The 22043-nt window shown below is 36.4% G+C and overlaps 1 protein-coding gene across 1 annotated transcript in view; it reads right to left on the reverse strand.

Moving 5' to 3' along the window:
- The window catches only part of LOC140449331 (uncharacterized), a 32128-nt gene extending 10532 nt beyond the window's left edge, over nt 1-21596 (reverse strand). Inside the window, exons 1-4 of the mRNA XM_072542466.1 lie at nt 21458-21596; nt 18944-19193; nt 8302-8531; nt 772-1005 (exon numbers count right to left, since the gene is read on the reverse strand). Coding sequence (XP_072398567.1) covers nt 772-1005; nt 8302-8531; nt 18944-19193; nt 21458-21525 — 782 coding nt within the window. The 5' untranslated portion in view covers nt 21526-21596. The remainder of the gene's footprint in view (nt 1-771; nt 1006-8301; nt 8532-18943; nt 19194-21457) is intronic.
- Between the last annotated feature and the right edge of the window lie 447 nt (nt 21597-22043).

Here is a 22043-nt window from a genome sequence, read left to right on the forward strand (position 1 = left end):
CCACTTTCCCTTCCATTATAAGTCGTAGGAAGTGGTATTTTTCTTCTCTGTAAATATGTCCTAGATAACTCGTTTTTCTGTTTTTTAAAATATTTAGGAGTTCTCTCTCAGTACCCATTCTTCTTAGAACCTCGTTGTTGGTCACGTGCTCTGTCCAAGAGATCTTTAGCATCCTTCGAAAAACCCACATCTCAAAGGCTTCTATACGCCTCATACTTGTAATTCCGAGATGTTTCCACTCCTTATAGCAATATGGAATAAGTAAACGTTTTTACAAATTGGTATCGGATATCCAACGATAACGTAGAGTTTATTAGGAATTTTTTCATTCGTTGAAATGCGGACCTAGCATATTCTATACGAGCACGTATTTCGATCTCGTGGTCAAGATCGTTTGTTATCCAGCAACCAAGATACTGGAATCTTTGTACTATAATAAATAACTCTTTCGCATAAATTGTATATATGCTATGATCTTAAAAATTTGACTGGAATTAAAGGAAGATACCTATTTCTAGTCATTTGTTATGAATAAGGCAGTGTTGTTAATAGCCAGATCCCGCAAACTAATTGCCGTAATCGGATGTCAACAAGTGGATTAATATGAGTCGAAAAAGCAACAGCAAAATATAGTCGGCCACAAAACAAGATGTAGTTCTAAACGATCTTAATGCAAAAAACTATAACTACATACATAATACAAAATAAAATAAAATAAAACAAAGAAATATAAACTTAAAACTAAATTAAAGATGAAGACATTTTACGTACCTTTTTTCTTTGTCAAGATTATCAAGATCGACTTGTTCTTGCTTTACAGTATATTTGTATTCAACTTCATTTTTATACCTCAACAAATCTTCTTGTTTGCGCAGTCTTTTATCAGCGAACTTGTATCGGTATGGTCGTTTTTCAATATAGGACTCGTAGTAAATCTTGTGAATCTCCTTCATGTAGTCCTTCCAAGAAATTAATTTCAATAATTTTTCCAGTTCTGAGAGCTCCCTATATAAAAGAAAAAAAATTAAAAAATACAATTGCTGAATTGTGACAGAGGTTACCAGAAGCAAAAATCATGCATGGTCATGCAACAAAGATAAACGCGAGCAACGGGCAAAAAATCTTACAAGGAGCTCAGAACAGAGGAAAAACAGACACTACAGAAATAAAGGAAGGTCAACAAATATAGACTAGCTAGACTGTTAAACATCGAAAAATGTCTTATCCGGGACATATAGTAAGGGCAAATCTATATAGACTATTACAGAAATAAAAGGCCATAGAGGTGTAGGAAGAAAACAGGTTCAGCTTATACAGTGTGACCCATTTAGATTGGAAACAGCTCTATAAAATTTGAAGTTGTTAACCGATTTTAACCAAATTTTTTTTTAATGTCATGTAATAAAAGGTCTATTGCGGGACGAAATATGAAATGTTTAGTTAAATTTTCAGGACAGTCTACGATCCTTTTTCTTCGTCGAAAATGGAGAATTTGTATTAGCGATTTTTTTATTAAAAAAATTTCTACGCCACTGGATTTACAGTGGCTTCAAATAGCTATGACAATAATTTCATTAAAATATATTTATTAATAACGAAGTTATGACAACTTAAAATTTTAAAACTCACTAAGCTGCGAGTCAAAAAAGAACACCCTGTATCAACAGATAACCATAAAACTTATTATTTTTCAAATAATTTTAATAATAAACCACTACTAGACAAAAAAAATGTTTAAAATAGCATAAAAAATTAATGCAAGTAACGCACTTACATTATTATTAACTTTACATGCTACAACTTAAATCTCAGCTGCCATGACAACGATATTACTGTTTGATATTATTTGTGTCATACAAATTTCAGTGCTAGCATAAATTTATGCATAATATCTGCAACAATATTTACTTCAAATTCTTTTAATAATATTTTGTGTCATAGCTGCAAGATTAAGTTTGAGAGAAAAAATTGAAATTATACGTCTTTTGGGAGATAACGATAGAAGTGCCAGGGAAGTTTGTACAATATTTAATGACAGACATGCCGATCGTCCTAATATTAGCTGCGGTACGGTAAACAAAATAAATAGAATATTTAATGAATATGGTGCAGTATCAAAACTAATTTTAAAAAATAACCCGTTACAAAGAAGAAGAGGAAATGATTAAATCATTTTAGATCATTTTAGAAATAACACTAATGCCAGTTTAAGGAATGCCAGTTTATATTTGAATGTGCCTCGAAAGAGTATTCGACGATGTCTTAAGGTAAATAATATTAAACCTTACAAACCAAAATTGTTACACACATTCCAAGAAGGCGACGAAGCAAAACGTTTAGAATATTGTTTATGGGCCCAAGGGGAATATTTAAACAATATAAATTTTCTAAAAAACGCGTTGTTTACCGACGAAGCCACTTTCACTACAAATAGAGTAGTATCATCACAGAATTGTCGCTATTGGACAGTAGATAATCCCCATTGGGTAATAAACTTTAAAAGCCAGTATTCTCAAAAAATCAATGTCTGGTCTGGTATACTGAACGAGCGAGTTATTGGTCCTTTCTTTTTTGAAGAAAACTTGAACTCACGGAACTTTTTAGAATTTTTAAACACCGACTTGTGGGATGCTATTCATGAGCTCCCAATTAATGGACGTTTAAATTTCTATATCCAGTTAGATGGGTGTTCTGTTCATTACGCCAGAACCGTGAAGCAATGGTTAAATGAAAATTTTCCGAACCGTTGGATAGGCCGGGGTAGTCCATTGATAGATTGGCCATCCAGATCTCACAATTTTAGACTTCTTTCTCTGGAGAGTTATCAAACAAAAAGTTTACCAAACCCGTGCAAGAGACGAAAACGAACTTCGTGCAAGAATTCGACAGGCATGTGCAGAAATTACTCCCCAAGAACTAAGAAATGTAGTTAGAAATATTCATAAACAAACAAATGTATCCAATTAGATGGTGGATTGGTAGAGGCAACTAGGATTAAACTAAAATTATGTTTCCATGTTTCTGTTAATACAGAGTGTTTTTTTTAACGTTAATACAGAGTGTTTTTTTCTTAGTGAGTTTAATTTAAAAATTTTAATCTTAAAATTTTAATTTGTCATAAGTTTGTTATTAATAAATATATCTTAATGAAATTTTTGTCATAGCTATTTGAAGCCACTCTAAATCTAATGGCGTAGAAATTTTTTTAATAAGAAAATCGCTAATACAAATTCTCCATTTTCGACGAAGAAAAAGTATCGTAGACTGCCCTGAAAATTTAACTAAATATTTCATATTTTGTCCCGCAATAGACCTTTTATTACATGACATTAAAAAAAAATTTGGTTAAAATCGGTTAACAACTTCAAATTTTATAGAGGTGTTTCCAATCTAAATGGGTCACACTGTATATGTGATATTTCTTCCATGTACTTGTCAACCTCCAGTGTAAATAAAAGTGAGTGGATATATGACTCAGGAGCAAGCCTACACATGACTGGTGAAAAATTGTTGTTTTCAAAATTAGAATCTCTATCTAAACCTATATTTGTTAGAATAGCAAACGACAAGCTAATTCCTGCAGAAGGTAAAGGTGTTATTGAAATACAGACATTTGTCCAAGGTGAGTGGTATGATTGTACTATAAATATTGTCCTATACATTCCTGAACTTGGTCACAGCTTATTTTCAGTGACAGATAAAAACTTTACCTATCATTCTCATAAAAACAGGTGTCAATTTCTAGAGCCAAATGGAAACATTTCATGTGTTGGAGTACGTGGAGATAATCTGTGGGTCATGCAATTTAGAGTTAAGCCTATTGTAGAATGTAATTTAGCTTGTAAATCATCAATAAAGTTATGGCATGATCGCCTGGGGTATATCAACTTACTACAATTAAGAAAACAACTAATTTGGTAGACAATATGAGAGTTGACGACAAAGAAGAATTTTTCTGTGAGACATGCCAGTATAGGAAGCAGTCAAGAAAGTCCTATAAAAATCTTACAAGAAGCAGATCAGACAAACCAGGTGAAATGATTCACACAGATAAATGTGGACCAGTAAACATTTCTTCTCCAAGTGGATCAAAATATTGTGTTTTATTTAAAGATGATTGTAGCGGTTACTGCAATGTTTATTTTCTAAAGCACAAGTCAGATGTTCTCAACAAGTTTAAAGATTTTAAAACACTGATTGAAAATTAAACTGGCAATAAGATTAAGATTTTAAGAAGTGACCAAGGTAAAGGAGAATATATCAATAATGACTTTCAGGACTTTTTCAGGAAGAATGGTATATTACATGAATGTTTAGCGCCTTATGCACCTCAACAAAATGGCCGCAGTGAGAGGCAGTTACGGACAATTGTTGAAAGTGCGAGAACTATGCTTATCAACAAAAATGTATCAGAAGAATTGTGGACTGAAGCTGTAAATACTACTGAATATCGAACAGCTTCAAGTCAAGTACAAAACATGACTCCATAGGAAAAGTGGTTTGGGAGAAAACCAGATCTAAAGCACAACAGAGTTTTTGGTAGTACAGCTTACATGTTGATATCATCACAGTTTCGTGAATAGTTTGATTCAAAATCAAGAAAATTATTGTTCGTTGGATATGATGGATATTCATCAAAATATAGACTTTGGGATTGTGGGAAGAGAAGAATTGAAGTGAGCTGCGTTGTAAATTTTAATGAAGATGAAACAACTAAAAATTAGAAGGAAATCTTTAGATTAAAATTTGAACTCTTAGATGATAATGAAGAAAGAGACAATGATAATATGTACGATATTCAAGAAAGTGACAATGAAGAGAGTTTAGACATGTCACAAGGTAGTAGGTCTCAAGCAACAGATCATGATGAGGATAATTTTGATTGTAATCTGTTCTATGATGCCAATGATAATAATGTTAATGATAGACAGCTACGCAACAGAAATACGCTGTCTAAGCCTGTCTATTATGGTGTAGCAAACTACTGTGACACACTTGAACCCATAAGTTATGAAAGTGCAATAAAGTGTGAGGACTCTAACAAGTGGCAACCAGCAATGCAGAAAGAAATAGATGTCCCCAAGTTTAATAACACATGGGACTTGGTGAAATTGCCCAATGGTGCAAAAGTGATAAACAATAAGTAGGTTTATCGTGATAAGACTGACTCAGACGGTAATCCTGTTCGATATAAAGTAACGTGGAATAGACTATGAAGACACTTTCCCGCCGGTTGTGCGGTATGACTCAGTGCGGATTTTGCTATCGTTAGCAGTGGAAAAGGACCTTAGACTTGCTAATTTTGATGTACAGACTGCGTTCCTATATAGTGACCTACCAGAGTGTGTGTATATGAAGCAGCCAACTGGTTTTGAAAGTAAGAAGTCACACAACTTAGTGTGTAAATTGAATAAAAACTTATATGGATTTAAGCAATCACCGCGATGCTGGAACCAGAAGTTTGTATCCTTTCTTAATAAATTTGACTTTGGACAATTAAAAAGTGATCAATGTGTTTTTGTTGGTAATTTTGCAAATTCTGAAACTTAATTAGCAATTTATGTTAATGATGGATTTGCATGTTTAGTTAATATTCTCAGTTACTCACGCTAATAATTATTGTTTAATAAACTTTTTACATGGACAATATAGTTATTTTATTTATCAAATTGTTCCATTGCGGTGGTCTGAAACTCTATGTTGTATGAGGCAATATGTCGTTTGACTTGAATCTATAACTTTTCAATTGTATTCAACTCACAATGGAATACAGGTATTAGGCAGAATGGCAACATTTTTCTCTTTGCACATCTAGTCGATTTCATATCTTATATATACTTCTTTGAATATGTTTCATAAGCTCTGATTTTAAATAATCTTCTTTAAAAAAGATATCTTTAGATATCTTTCTTCAGCAACCATGTCTTAATTTGATCTTTATTAAACGCTTGTGTCGGAATCACTTCTTCTCTTCTCGAATGGTACGAAGCATTATCCATCACCACAACATTTTTTTCTGGAGGATTAGGAAGCAGTTTTTCGTTAAGTCATTTTTCAAATATAATACCATCCATCCAACTCATCATGATAGTCTGCTGAGTTTTTTTGGCTAAAAACCAAAAAGGAGCACATTCCACAAAGCCAAATTCACTACCCGCATGCACTATAACAAATCGGGGGGCTCGTTGTGTCGGCTATTTGAGAGAAAGATCGTGTTATTTTTTGGAAACATGCATTCACCCAAGTTTCATCCAAATCAACGACGGTGTATGCTTGGGAACGAAATTTTTTATCTCACGCAAATACTGATGCCTCCATTTCAGAATATCGGGCCGTTCCATTATGGTCGACTTTACTCCTCGTTTACAAAAACAAAGTTTATTTCATGGAGTATTCTCTGTGCGCGACATGTTTGCTAAATCTTTGTCTTTTTTAACCAGCCCCAAAAACTTCAATATCGACGGTAACTTGTCGGTGACTATAATTTTAAAATCGTTTAATAATTCTTTTATCTGGGAAGCATGGTAAACACTAACAACATCATATTGGAAGACATAAACCATAATTTTTTTAAGCCCTCTCTATTCGGATTGCCGAATATAGTCCTCTCCTAATTCTCGCCATTCATCTCTGTTGTTTGTGTTTCCACATTGGTCCTGCAGTTCTTTTAATATCGTCGCTCCAGCGCATTTGCGGTCTTCCTCGTGGTATTTTGGCTTCATATGGCCGCCAATTCTCGATTTCTTTATTCCATCGGTCATCCTTAAGACGTTCGTTTGGTTCAGTCCATTTCCACTTCAGTTTAGCTGACTGTTCGACAGTATCTTTTACTTTTGTTCTATTACGAATGTCTTCATTGGTTTTATGGTCTTTGAGCGAGATACCCAGCATCTGTCGTTCTATAGCTCTCTGAGTGTTTCTGATCTTCTAAATGTTTATTTTAGTAATGTCCAGGTTTGAGCTCCATATGTAAGTACAGGATACAGGTAGTTAAACACTTTAGTTTGCAGTCTTTGAGGTATATTTTTATTTTTAAGTACGTATGAGTAAGTTGGGTGGATAGAGTCACGAATGTCGAGGTGTTGAGGAGAATGGGAAAAGATAAAGAGGTTTTAAATACAATTAAAGTCAGAAAACTGCAATATCTGGGACATGTCATGAGGGGCGAGCGTTATAACTTGTTGCAATTAATAATGCAAAGAAGAATACAGGGTAGAAGGAGTCGCGGAATGAGACGCATCTCCTGGTTAAACAATTTGAGAGCTTGGTTTAGCTGCACTTCTGCTGACCTCTTTACAACAGCGGTATCGAAAGTGCGAATTGCCATGATGGTTGCCAACCTTCTTAGAGGAGATGGCACATGAAGAAGAAGAAGACGTATGAGAGTCTTCCGAATGCTGCCCATCCCATTTTTACACGTCTTATTATTTCGGTAGTCTGATTTTCTTTGCTTACCTTGACATTTTGACACAGATATGTATATTCATCTACGTGTTCTATCTCTGTCCCTTGGATATTTATCATAGGTTTGTCATTTTTGTTTGTCATTAGTTTAGTTTTGCTGAAATTCATTTTCAGTCCTTTCTTTAGGAAATCTGTGTGTAGCTCCTCAATCATCGTATTCAGTGCATTTCACGTGTCGGCTATTAGTACTACATCCTCTGCGTATCTAAGATAGTTCAAGTATCTTCCGTTAATAGGGATTCCCTTATTTTCCCAGTCTATTGACTGAAAGATATCTTCTAGAGCAGCTGTAAATAATTTTGAAGATATTGTGTCTCCTTGTCTTACGCCTCGGTTGATTTTTACTGGTCTTGTTTCGACTCCATTACACAACGACACTATTATTTCAGCTTGTTCGTAAATATTATGTATTAATATTCTGTACCTGGAGTCGATCCGGTTGTTGACTAATGCTTCTTCTATTGCCCATAGTTCTACGCTACCAAAAGCTTTTTCATAATCTGTAAAAGCCAGACATAATGGGAGATTGTAGGTTGTATACCATAAACCATAGTAAATCATAGAATAATGCTCGTAAATAAAAGTTAGTACAGACTAATGAAATACCTTAGAAGTCACTGCCTAACAAGGAAGATACAGTTCATGATAGGTATATAAAACTTTAATACTTTCAGTTTTAATATATGGTTGTGGGACGTGGGTGCTTTTTTAACACAGTTAAAAATTAACTATTAATATTAGAGAGGAAAATAACTTTAAACTATATAGTAAGTATAAAAAATGCTTCGAGATTCATTAACAAATGTTAAATATCCAAACAATTATGGAAAAACTTACTGTGTTCCTTTCTGAGATAGTACTCCTTCTATATGTTGAGTTCGTAGTAGATGATGTCGGTCAAATAGTATTTCAAATACTTTTTGAGCATCCTTTGTATTACACTTAAATTCGTCCAATCCTATTTCGCTAAAATGTCGTTGTAACTGCTCCTTTATAGTTTCGTCAGCCTTTTCGGCTGTATTTCTCATTTCTATTATGTCTTTAACACAGACCTTATACTTTCGTACCTAATAAAATGGAATGAACTATTTTTTATTACACAGTATTGGAGAAACTGTATGGTGGGAATTGATAATAATATTACGCATATACGCCCCTAATCAAACATACTACATGACTGTTTTTTCGATTCGATCTGCAACTGGGCTAATGCCGCCGAGAAAATTCTACTGGGGTCTGGGAGCGTTCAGAAGAGCGAGACAAAGTATATACAACAGCAATTTACATTTTTTGAGTTAGTCCAAAATATAAATTTGTACGGTTAAGTAAATAAATATTATAAATTAATCGTGTTTTAGTGTTAGTGTTTAGAAGACTTTAAATAAATTAGTGTAGATATTAGAATATGAAAGAGTAGAGTAACTTCTTCGCGCAGATCTATTGTTAACGGAACGAAATTATATAGCCAAATTTTTCTAATCATCAATGATTGACCGTAATCTGATTTCAACTTTGTAACGAAATATTTTGCCTACCACATGGGGCATTAATACAAGGGGTAGAAAATTGGGGAAAGAAACTACTGGGAGTGGAGAAGGGCAAGCAAAATAATCGAAACATATGCGAACATATGCTCAGGTTTTGGTAGGAGAGCTGGGGTCGTGGATAAGTACAAGACAAGGGGGTTGGATTGGGGCAACTACAAAAAAATGAAATAAAGGGGTTCTTATACAAATTTCTTGGGACAAACAAAACAGAAAGAAACAGGAAACACCTCTAGTAATTTATATAGAGCGCCACTTTGAGGTGCCTAATTATAACCATCACAACAGCTAGTTGTAACTGGAGATATAATTATTAAACATAAAAAACATATCTTTTTCAAATAAAACTCAAAAAGGGTTAGTTAAAAAGGAATAAACAAAATGTTAAAAAACAAAATTTAACATTTATTGTGTCTTATCACAAACAGTTACAAAACATAGAGAACACAAGAATGCTCAAAAAAGACAATACAAAAATATTACCACAATAGTCACAAAATACAAAAAACTTACATGTCATTTACTGATTTACAAACTCAGGAGATGCTACAAAAACTTACAAAATAGCATGGGGGTAACCTTTTTTTTTTTAAATAAAACAAATAAAATCAAAATAATAATAAAACGAGCTGTCAGAAGTTAACAATAAATTAAAAAAAAACTGAACACAGATATAAGTTGAAAATAAACAAACACTTGACAGGAATTAAAACGCAGAAGATTCCATTTCTACGACGTATCAAAATTATAAGGCGACTTCGAATAAAACATTAAAAGAAATTGCTGAGAAAATACACATCTTTAAAATAATAAACAACTCTAAAATGATTTATATCACTTTTCGACGCTAAGAAAAAATTGAAAACATTTGGGTTCCAACACGTACGATAGGAACAAAATTACATCAAAAACATTCTTAGATCTCTCAAACATATATGAGGGGACCTCAATATATCACATATACGAGGGGACTTCAATATAAAATGCTACAACTTTAACCAAACCATCTTTACCACTTAAATAGTTGTACTTTTTCAACAGTTTAAAAATAGTATGCATTTTGTTTAAGAATGTTTATTTTATGTTCCCAGCACTAAATATAGGAAATAAGTTACTAAAAATTCGGCACGACATTTTCTAAGTTGGATTTTAATTTGCATAATATGAGTGAGCAGTAAAACACCTAAAAACATACGTAAAGACACTTCTTCTTCACGTGCCGTCTCCGTTTCGAAGTTTATGATAATTGCTATTTGGAGCCAGTGGTGGATCCAAGGTCGACCTTTGGATGATACCCTCCCAAACAAAATTAAATATCAATCAAATAATCCTAAAAGAAATAATTTCAAATCCATCAACCCTATAAGTAGGAAATCAAGAGTAGAAATTATTCAAACTAATTTATTCTAGGGGTAAGTGTAGAGCGCTACCTACCCCGCGGATTCAGAGTTACGCGATTTTCAAATTTTGTTAATTCGTCATTTGAGTGCCAGAGAATCGTTCGATTATTGACGAGATAGAATTACGCCCACACATTATTTCTTATTCAATGTACATTTTTTTCGCACGAAATTAGCACATTTTTATTTTGAATTAGGTATTTCTTATCTTCCGTTTTGTCTACGAATTGGTTGTTTGTAATTTGAATATGTCTTATAATTGTTAAGACTGTGTGCTACATTTTAAAATTTATCTATAATAATGTTACGATAAAAATCCTGGCCTAAAAATAACTGTAAAATATATGATGACTAATATTCTGTTTTGTTGTAGAAATTTCGCCGGAGGTTCTAGATTCAAATTATGGTGAATTCTCCAACTAGATGCTTCTCGATTTTTCGATGCAAGACAATGCGATCTTTCGATGCTGTTCTAGTATATCAGGATTTCGTATATAAATACAACATTTTTATATGGAGGAAGGGTTAATTCTCAAGACCCCGCGCTCGCGAATTTGTTACGTACGAATATAATAAATTATTGTCAGATAAGTTAATATAAATAAAGAAATAAATTAAATCCGTAAGTGTTATAAATATTGAACCTTTTAATAAATTCACAACAAATGGTGTCAGAGTGAGATCGAACATAAATTAGACTTATAATAATAATACAAGTGAATATAAAATAAATTGTGAAAATGGCTACGATTTATGAGCTGACAGTGACTAATTTAAGAAGACATCTTGAAGACAGAGAATTATCTTCCACCGGAAAAAAGGCTGAGTTAGTCCAACGACTAAAGAACGCTTTGCTAGAAGAAGGACTAGATCCAGAGACTTATATATTTGAAGACAAACATGATGCTGTCATCTCGTCGATTTCGAAATTGGAGAACAAAGTTTCTGACGATATTTCGAAAGTTTCTTCTGATGTAGCCAAAGTTTCTGGTGATGTAGCCAAAGTTTCCGGCGACATCGCATCATTGGAGAACAAAGTATCCGGCGACATCGCTTCTTTAGAAAGCAAAGTTTCTAACGAGATTTCTTCTCTGGAAAGCAAAGTCTCTGCTAACATCTCTTCGGAAATCTCTAAAGTCACTTCTGAGATGTCTGCCCTGGACGATAGAATATCTTCGTTAAAAAACCAAGTTGCTGCCGATATGTTGGCCTTCGAAGAAAAGATATGGAAAGAGATGGAAAAGAAGATGGAGGAAACCGGGACAGCAGAGAGAGGAAACAATCCAATTACAGTGGAGATAAAAGAAGACGAGACGAAATGTAAGTTGGAGAGACGGCCGAAATTTGAAGGAAGTGGAGGTTCTATTCATGTTAAAGTCCCAACTTTCGACGGAAAATCATTGAACGGAACAACTACATGAAACAGTTCGAATCAGCCGCAAGAGCAAATGGATGGTCTGAAAAAGAAAAGGCGGTAAACCTGACTATCGCTCTTCGAGGAGATGCCTTAGATGTGCTTCAGACCATAGCAGTAGAGGAGACCGATGATTTCGAACAACTGAAGAAGAGGTTAAATATGCGATATGGCCACGAACATTTGGAGCATGTATATCAGTCGCAGCTTAAAAATCGTAGACAGAAGAAAGATGAGGCTCTTCAAGAATATGAGGTAGATATTGCCAGATTAGTACGATATGCTTATCCAACAGCTCCCGAAGACATGATGGAAAAATTGGCCGTTCAAACGTTTATTGATGGTCTTCGTGATCATGAAATGCAGAGAACACTACGATTAGCTCGTCACAAGACGCTGGTTGATGTCTTATCCGCCGCCCTCGAATACGAGTCAGCTACGCAGGCCTCTGGTGGGTACAGTAAAGTTAGGACTGTAAAAGAGGAAGGAGATGAAGATAAACTTGACCAGCTCGTTAATATGATGAAAAGCATGACATATAAGAAAACGAAGACCATCAGATGCTGGAATTGTGGCGAAATAGGACACGTGCGAAGCTCCTGTAAGCACCCTAGGTACGACGCAAATCAAGAAACTCACCATCAGGAAAACTAGAACGGGTCAGCCTTAGGGGGGCAGCTTCGACCCAGAACTTTTCCAAAGACCCTCTCATACTAATAGCTTCTTTGAAATGTCGTGAAGATAGTGTATATGTAGATGGAGACATAAATGGTAAAAAGCATACGTTGTTGGTGGATACCGGAGCGACCAGAACCATTATACGCCCGACAGTTATAAACAGCCGAAAGAAACTGTTACCAACGAGGTTGCGACTTCGGACCGCTACAGGTGAAAATGCTAACATTCATGGAGAAATCCAGGTACAATTGGGAATTGGAGCAGAAAAGTTCGTCCATACTGTTATAGTTGCTGACATCGAAGAGGATGTTATATTAGGAATGAACGTAATGAATATGCATGGATTCCAATTGGATTTTAAGAATAAGGTAATCAAAGTTGGCAACGAAGAGGTATTTCTCCATCCACATAATGACAACACTGTGCAAGCAGCCATTACAGAAGATACAGTCGTGCCTGCGAGAAGCGAAACGATCATAGTAGCGCGACTACAGGGAATTGTAGACGAAGGGACACCTGTTATGATGGAGCCTTGGAACCACGACGATGAGGTTGGCCGTGGAATCATAATTGGAAAGGAATTGGTGACTTCGGCCAAAGAAATTCCTGTGAGACTTATCAATGTCAACGACTACCCAGTGACCATCAAGAAAGAGACAAAGGTAGGAACTTGTGTACCTGTGACATCCATAATCCGTCAGGCGACAACATCTGATAATTCCAACGACAAATTCGACCAAATGGTTGCAGTTGCAGGACAGTCTCTAAATCAGATGGAGAAAAGGAAATTAAGGGAATTTCTTCGGCAGTATCGTGATATTTTCGTACCGAAAGGAGGAAAGACGGGAAGAACTACCGTTGTTAAGCATAAAATTGATACTGGTAATGCTAAGCCAATTCGTCAAACAGCTCGACGATTACCAAAGGCGAAGAGAGAGGAAGCTGAAACGATTGTTCAGGAAATGAAGAAAGACGGGGTGATAGAACCTTCTACGAGCCCATGGGTCTCTCCGGTGGTCCTGGTTAAGAAGAAAGACGGAACGACGAGGTTCTGTGTGGATTACCGTTTGCTGAACAACGTTACCAAGAAAGATAGTTATCCTCTGCCTCGGATCGATGACACATTGGACACATTGGCTGGAAGTAAATTGTTTTCTACTTTGGATTTGAAGTCTGGATACTGGCAGGTAGAAATGGACCCAGTAGATAAAGAAAAGACAGCCTTCACCACAGGATCTGGATTGTGGCAATTCAACGTTATGCCATTTGGACTCTGTAATGCTCCTGCGACATTTGAGAGGCTTATGGAAAATGTGTTGAGAGGGTTATCTTGGAAAACATGCCTGGTTTATTTGGATGACATAATCGTCTTGGGGGAGACATTCGAAGAACATCTGAAGAATTTAGAAAACGTTTTTAATCGACTTAAAGCTGCCCAATTGATGTTAAACCCCAAGAAGTGCCAGCTATTTCAAGGTAAAGTCAATTATCTGGGTCATATAGTCAGTAAAGAAGGAGTGGCCGTGGATAAGGGAAAAATCGATTCCATTAAGGAATGGCCAAAACCAACTGACAAACATCAAGTGAGAAGTTTTCTTGGACTATGTACTTACTACCGGAGGTTTATTAAGAAGTTTGCAGATATCGCTAAGCCATTAACGCGACTTACGGAGGAAGCAAGAGATTACCGCTGGGATACAGACTGCCAAAATGCCTTTGAGACCTTGAAAAAGCATTTAATAACAGCACCAATTTTAGGGTATCCACTGCCAGAAGGAGAGTTCATCTTAGATACAGATGCAAGTAATGTGGGAATTGGAGGAGTGCTGTCTCAGATTCAAGGAGGACAGGAACGAGTCCTCGGATATTTTAGTAAAGTTCTTTCAAAACCTGAGCGGAATTATTGCGTCACGAGAAGAGAACTTCTGGCAGTAGTGAAATCAGTAGAGCACTTCTATCAATACCTCTATGGAAGAAAGTTTCTAATCCGAACCGACCATGCCGCCCTTAAGTGGTTGATGCAGTTTAAGAATCCAGAGGGTCAGATAGCCAGGTGGATCGAACGACTCCAAGAATACGATTTTAAGATTGAGCACCGGGCCGGAGTTAGCCACAGAAACGCTGATTCTCTTTCCAGAAGGCCATGCTCAGCAGAGTGTTCCCACTGCAACAAAACGGAATCCAAGGAAGCAGCAGTGCTAAGAACGACGATTGTCAACGACGACTGGACGCCTACTAAGATCAGGGAAGAACAAGAGAGAGATCCAGTTATACAGAAAATCCGAAAATGGAAAGAGGAAAACCGTCGACCACCTTGGCAGGAAATATCAAACCTATGCTCAGTAGTTAAGACGTATTGGGCCCAGTGGGACTCATTTATCATCGAAGATGGCTTGCTTAAACGAGTCCTGGAAAATGATGACGGTTCAGAGAAGAGAAGACAGTTGGTGATCCCAAAGAGCAGAATAGCCGAAGTACTTCGTCAGTTACACGACAGTCCATCGGGAGGGCATTTTGGTGTAAGGAAAACCCTTCAGCGAATTCGGGAACGGTTTTATTGGATGAACAGTTCCGACGATGTAAAAGACTGGTGTAAGAAATGTACTATTTGTGCCACGAGTAACGGGCCTTACCGAAAAAGGAGAGCTCCTATGAGACAATATAATGTTGGAAGCCCGTTTGAAAGAATAGCTTTGGACATCGCTGGGCCATTTCCAGAAAGTGAAAATGGAGGCAAGTACATGCTGGTAGTAATGGATTACTTCACTAAGTGGGTCGAGATTTACGCACTTCCAGACCAGAAGGCCGCCACCGTTGCAGATAAGTTGATCCAAGAATATATCAGCCGATTTGGAGTGCCTTTGGAGATCCATAGTGACCAAGGCAGGAACTTCGAAAGCGATCTATTTCAAGGAATATGTGATAGACTAGGCATGAAGAAAACAAGAACTACAGCATATCATCCGCAATCTGATGGTATGGTAGAACGGATGAATAGGACAGTTGGCAAATATTTGACAAAGATGGTGTCCGATCATCAGCGAGACTGGGACCAATACCTTCCGTTCTTCACAATGGCCTACAGATCTGCTGTTAACGAATCAACAGGCCAGACACCAGCGAAAGTCCTATTCGGACGCGAAATGCGACTACCTTGTGATCTAGAGTTTGGGTGTCGACCTGGAGAAGATGTAGCAGGTGAAGATTATGTGATCGAATTACGAAGAAGAATGGACGATGTACATGAGTTGGTCCGTTCCCACCTTCAGATCGCTAGCGACCGAATGAAGAAACGGTACGATACACAAGCCGAAAAGGGTTGCTTTAAGAAGAACGACAAAGTATGGCTGTATAATCCCAAGAAGCGAAAAGGTTGTTCTCCCAAATTGCAGCAGTTTTGGGAAGGTCCATACCTCATTATGGAGAAGATCAACGATGTCATCTACCGAATAAGCAAGATTCCGAAGGGAAAGCCGATGATAGTACACCATAACCGGCTGGCGTCTTTCGAAGGTGACCACGACGTAGATGAAGAAGTGGAAGTAAACCAAGTCCACGATGTGTCTGACCTCACGTTTGAGGAATTCATGGGTGCCTATGGAGGTACCGGTAAAGCGAGACATGGTGTTACCACTGAAGAAAAGCAAGATCTACTAGCGCTCCCCGATGACTACTCGCTGGCCCTCACCATCCCGGCCAGTATCAAAGACGCACCAGGGTTGGCATCCGTCTTTCGAAGGAAGTTTGGTCGAGTTGCAGAACTTCAATGCCAGGTGCCAGCTCCCGGTAAAACCTTGAAACTCCAAGATGCATCACGTTACCTTTTCTACCTGGTAACAAAAGACACTGCCCGTGACCAACCTACCTACCGAGATGTATGGGAAGCCTTACTTCAATTGAGAGAGCACGTACTAGAGTCCGACGTGCAAAAGTTAGCCATGCCAAAGTTGGAGTGCCGCCAATTAGATTGGAGGGTTATCCGAAATATGGTGGAGGAGATCTTCAAAGACACCGAAGTCCAGGTGTTAGTCTGTTGCAATCCGCATAGTTACTGGTGCGGAGAGAAAACCGTCCCTTGTCATTTTTATACAACTGGAAGTTGTAAAAGAGGGTCCAGTTGCCGATACCAGCATACAGTTCCGGTTCCAGTCCCGACAAGGTTCCAGGAGGAACCATCTTTTAAGAGGGGGGCAATGTTACGATAAAAATCCTGGCCTAAAAATAACTGTAAAATATATGATGACTAATATTCTGTTTTGTTGTAGAAATTTCGCCGGAGGTTCTAGATTCAAATTATGGTGAATTCTCCAACTAGATGCTTCTCGATTTTTCGATGCAAGACAATGCGATCTTTCGATGCTGTTCTAGTATATCAGGATTTCGTATATAAATACAACATTTTTATATGGAGGGAGGGTTAATTCTCAAGACCCCGCGCTCGCGAATTTGTTACGTACGAATATAATAAATTATTGTCAGATAAGTTAATATAAATAAAGAAATAAATTAAATCCGTAAGTGTTATAAATATTGAACCTTTTAATAAATTCACAACAATAAATATTAAAGTGAATATTGTTGTTGCATTAGCTCTGTCTAATACGTTAGTGAATACAAATAAAGGAACTGGGGCTGCTGTCCAAGGTATTTGTGAAACTCGTTGGGTTGAAAGGCATGAAGGTCATCTTCAGTTCCAGGACCAATCAATCAACAAAATATACAATGCTCTTGAAACAATTTCTACGTGGAAAGACAGTAAAATGTCAGCCGATGCAAACTATTAACATTTTCATTATTGCAAACTATTAGGAGCCCGGGATTTCTCATTTGAGTAGTTTGTCTTAGTGATGTTTTAGGTACAACTGTATCACTTAGTCGTCTTCTTCAGTTACCAAAATTGGATTTGAAGAAGGCTACTGAGGTCATAGAGGACACTAAATGCATTCTTCAAGATAAAAGATCAAATTCTGAACCTGTTTTTAGCTAACTTTACTATGATATAAAGGAAACAGCTGATCGACTAGAGATTGAATTGAAGATGCCTCGTATAGTTTCTCGTCAAACCTGTCGTCAAAACCAACCTGCTAATTCTTGCGAAGAAAATTTCCGAAGATCTATTTATTTACCTTCTTTAGACAATATCTTAACTGATTTAGAAGAAACTTTCACCGAAAGATATGAATCTATTTAATCTTGGAGTTGTTTTACGTAAGACTGATAACACACCAGAATAAAAAGTTGCATTAAAAAGAATTGTTGACACTTTCCGGGATATTATTCTGCATATTCCACAGTAGAACAAGAGTTTTCACTGTGGATTCAATTTGAGCCACGAGGCACAAATCATATCAATCTTAAAGGTGCAAAAATCTAAATCTTATATAAAAAATCACCCTCAAGACCCATGGCCCACCTTTCCGACAAAAATTTCTGGGGATCAGCTAGTGAAAGGGGCAAAAAACTAAATCCTATATCAAAATCACACTCAAGACCCATGTGACCACCCCCCCCCCCCCGACAAAAAGCTCTGGATCCGCCACTGTTTGAATCTTAGTTACAGCTGAGCAGAACAGTTGATTGGAGTTACAACCAAACCACTCCCTTAAATTTCGAAGCCAAAACATTTTTTTTTTCTCCCTATACTTCTGCTTTCTACAAATTTTCCCTGGATAATGCTCCGTAGAAGTGGATATTTTTATCTTGAAAAGTTTTTATTGAAAAAAGTGGAATAATACTTTAGCATTTTTGATGTATGTATTTCAATGATTAGACTCAGTCTGGATACGTATGCCATTAGATTCCTCAGAATTCTTTACTTCAATCAGACCGCTTGTATTAAGGTGGATCTAAAGTTTCTTTTAAGAGTGGTGTCAGATAGGGATGTTGTTTAATGCCTACACTTAAAATTCGGAAATTGAAGGTGCCAATTCTGGATGACAGAGTGTCTAGAAGGCCTTTAAACCCTGTTGAACGCTGTAAACAACGAATGCACTGAAAAGAGCTTAACAATCAACGCAAAGAAAACAAAATGTATCGGAAATATCGACTCATTACTAAGATTAGATAACAAAACCCTGGAAAGGGTGAAACACTTTAGATATCTGGCCGAAGAAAGTCAAAATCATAGAGGAAAGTCATAGAGGAAAGAAAATAACTTGTACAAAGATTATCCAGAGAAAAAAGAAAAAGAACCTGCGCTGAAATCAGCCGTCTTATATTAGTCTAGAATTAGTCTTATATTATAATTGTCTAGAAAAGCAGAAGCTCCAAATACTTCATAACGATACTAAAAACATAATAAGACACAAAGGGAGAGATTGGACCGGCAAACATACACATTAACTATTAAAGGTCATAAATGATAAAAAAGACATAAATGAATTTGCTCTAGTGATGGCCAACTTTCATTAATAGGGAAGACCTGAAGAAGTTCACTAACTTACTAAGTATCCTCTCCATCTGGCTTGTATCTTAACAGCAGCAGTGTTATACTGCTTAATGCACATTGTATCATATGTTTTTGCCATAATATCCGGTAAATGATATCTTAAAAGCCAACCTCTACAATATCTTTGGATCATAGTAGCAGCTGCGTTCATTCTCCTTATCTGGGCTCTGACAACTATACCTTTGAATAAGCTTTGGATAATAACAGCAGCTCTGTGGATTTTGTTTGATACTTCATTGTATGTTCTGAAAAACATAATTTGATTTGAAAGACTGGTTTTTTATTGCATAGACTTTTGTCAGCCCCTTTTAATAGATTCTTCAATCACACAAATACACAGTGATATCCCTAACACGATATCGATGAATAGTTAGTAGATGGAATAACCCAAAGGAATACACAAGGTTACTTCATCCTCATCTAGAGACCGATCAAGATATTTTTAACAGATACACAATAATGAACCACGGACATAGATCATAATAACGGTTATGATCATCTGTGCACGGTTAAGATATTGTTACATTTCTTCTTCTTTAGGTACCGTCTCCTCTAAGAAGATTGGTAATCATCACACCTATTTTCACTTTTGAGATTGCAGCTCTGAACAAGTCGACGGAACTGCAATTATACCACTTTCTCAGATTGTTGAGCCAGGAAATGCGTCTTCTATCCATACTTCGTTTTCCCTGCATTATGGTTTGTAGTAACACATATTTATCCCCTCTCATAACGTGGCCAAGATATTGTAACTTTATTATCTTAATCGTATTCATGATTTCCATTTTCTTTTGTCATCTTTCTAAGGACCTTCACATTTGTTATTATAAATAAAAGAAAACAATCTGAACTAACACGCGGTTATAGAAAATTCCATGTCCGTGTACGAGTTTTCAGACACATGTATGTGTGAAGAATTTCTCAATTGGGTTAACACGGAATAGTTACAACGAAAGAAAAGTGGGTGCAGTTTGTAATGGCACACAGCTCTTACAAGATAAATATTTTCTTCTAAAAACTCCTGTAGAAAATAAACATTATTTAAGTAAATACACTAAAGAGTTTATTAAAACCTAACGCTGGCTCCACACATGGGAGCCATGGGGACTGTCGTTTTTTGCGTACACATCAAAGGGATTGGCGCCAATACTGGTGTTGCCGTCGATGCCGACCACACATTGGCGCTACAGCAGTGTCCCAATCTGCGTATATTTATGCTATTTGCGCATAATTTAGTTGTTGGCGCCTAATTTTCACATCCTGCATAAAATTCGGTACCTAATTTTGCACAATCTAGCAAAGCAAAAGAAAATGAACTAAAGACAAACCACAGTTTATAAAGAGTCTTCTTTAAAACGCTTGTGCTGCCATTTTACACAGCATTCTGTTTAGAAAATAAAAATAACCTTATCGAAGAAAATTTGCATTCCGTGACGGCATTAAAAAAAATTTACAACATGTAAAAATTGATCTTCGTTCACCTGAGCCACCTCCGTTGAGTTGTTTAGGATTAACACTCTGATACACGTCGGTGGTCTATTATAACGGGGTTTATGCTCAAAAGGCTATTTCTTACATAAATTAATAATATACATATCTGTTTTTTTCAGTACCTTTCAGGCACACAAAAAAATGTACTTATCTAAATATTTTATAAAAGTATATGCTTTTAATTTTGTAATATAAATCATTTTGTCCTAATAGACCACGCCGTGTGGTCATGTTACTTTTAAAATATATACTTTCCTATATCGGCTGTTGATTAAAGTCACGTTTGATGCAGAATATAGCCAAAGTAGCAGGGTAAGAAATTTGGGAATTGAGTTTATATGAGTGTAAACCTGACCTCGACGTCAGGTTTACACTCATATATTCAGTCTGCAGTTACTAAATAAGCATCTCTAAAGATGTAGTAGCTTCAAGTAACTAAGAAGTAACGCTGTAGACAAAATGACGTAAAATTCGCCTTTTTTGTAGCAATACCATCATGTGCACTCACTATCACGACACTCACAGCCAATGAAATTTCCATGTCGGACATGTTGACGTCGGTTCTAGAGAGAACAGACTGATATCGCCCCAATTCTCAACCCAATGTGTGGATGCCTCACCGAACGTGGGAACACAGTTGACCCAACGTCGGCTGCAACGTTGGCGCCAGCATAGGATCCCATGTGTGGAGCCGGCCTGAGACGAATAAAACACAAATACACACTACAGAATATAAATAAATAACGTAGATTAAACGCATAATGAAATAACGTCCTAGATTTTGGACATACAGATGTAGATGTGGACCTCCAACACGGTGGACAGATGCAACAAACGGGCAAAGATATGCGACTATATAATGATAATGATATATTTAACATGTATACCCTTAGAAATAAAAAAAACTACGTGGTTCTACATTTTAAATACGAATATATAGCCAAAACTAATATATGGATGATTAAACAGCCCTTGACAAAGTTTAAACTGCGACAAAATAATCCAAAAAATGTCTTACTTGTAAGAGTGTACTATAACGGTTTCCGTGTGTTGAGATTCTTCATAAAATTGATATACATGTGCCATTGTAAATGTTTTATGAGTTAAAGTGACTTAAAATAAATACAAAAAAATAAATGTCAGATAATTTAATTTCATTCTTCTTTTCTTCTTCACAATTAGCTTTTTATGTATGATACCCAGTTAAGTGACAATCATATTATTCATGTTGGTAACAAGATGGCATGACAGGAGGTGACCAGACAGGTTATTAGGTTAGACACAGTTGTTAGGTTAAGTTACTGGCATGTGAAGTTAATATACTTGTTGCTTATACAATTACTCAATCTAGTATTTGTTTTATTTATTACACCTTCCATCAGGCTTATACATGGTGTCAGATGTGATAATCTTTGCGTGGTGTAACCATTTCTTGTTTGGATAGGTACTCAACTGTAACCTTGTATTGTAACACGTGAGTATCATTTTTTGGTATTATCATGGAATCCACGTTTAAGCCACCTGAATCTCTAGTATTAGATGGGAATATATCTGAAAACTGGCGCAAATTTAGCCAAAAGTTTGATCTATTTATGATAGCTACG

The sequence above is a fragment of the Diabrotica undecimpunctata genome, chromosome 9, assembly GCF_040954645.1.
Source record: "Diabrotica undecimpunctata isolate CICGRU chromosome 9, icDiaUnde3, whole genome shotgun sequence".
Taxonomy (NCBI): Eukaryota; Metazoa; Arthropoda; class Insecta; order Coleoptera; family Chrysomelidae; genus Diabrotica; species Diabrotica undecimpunctata.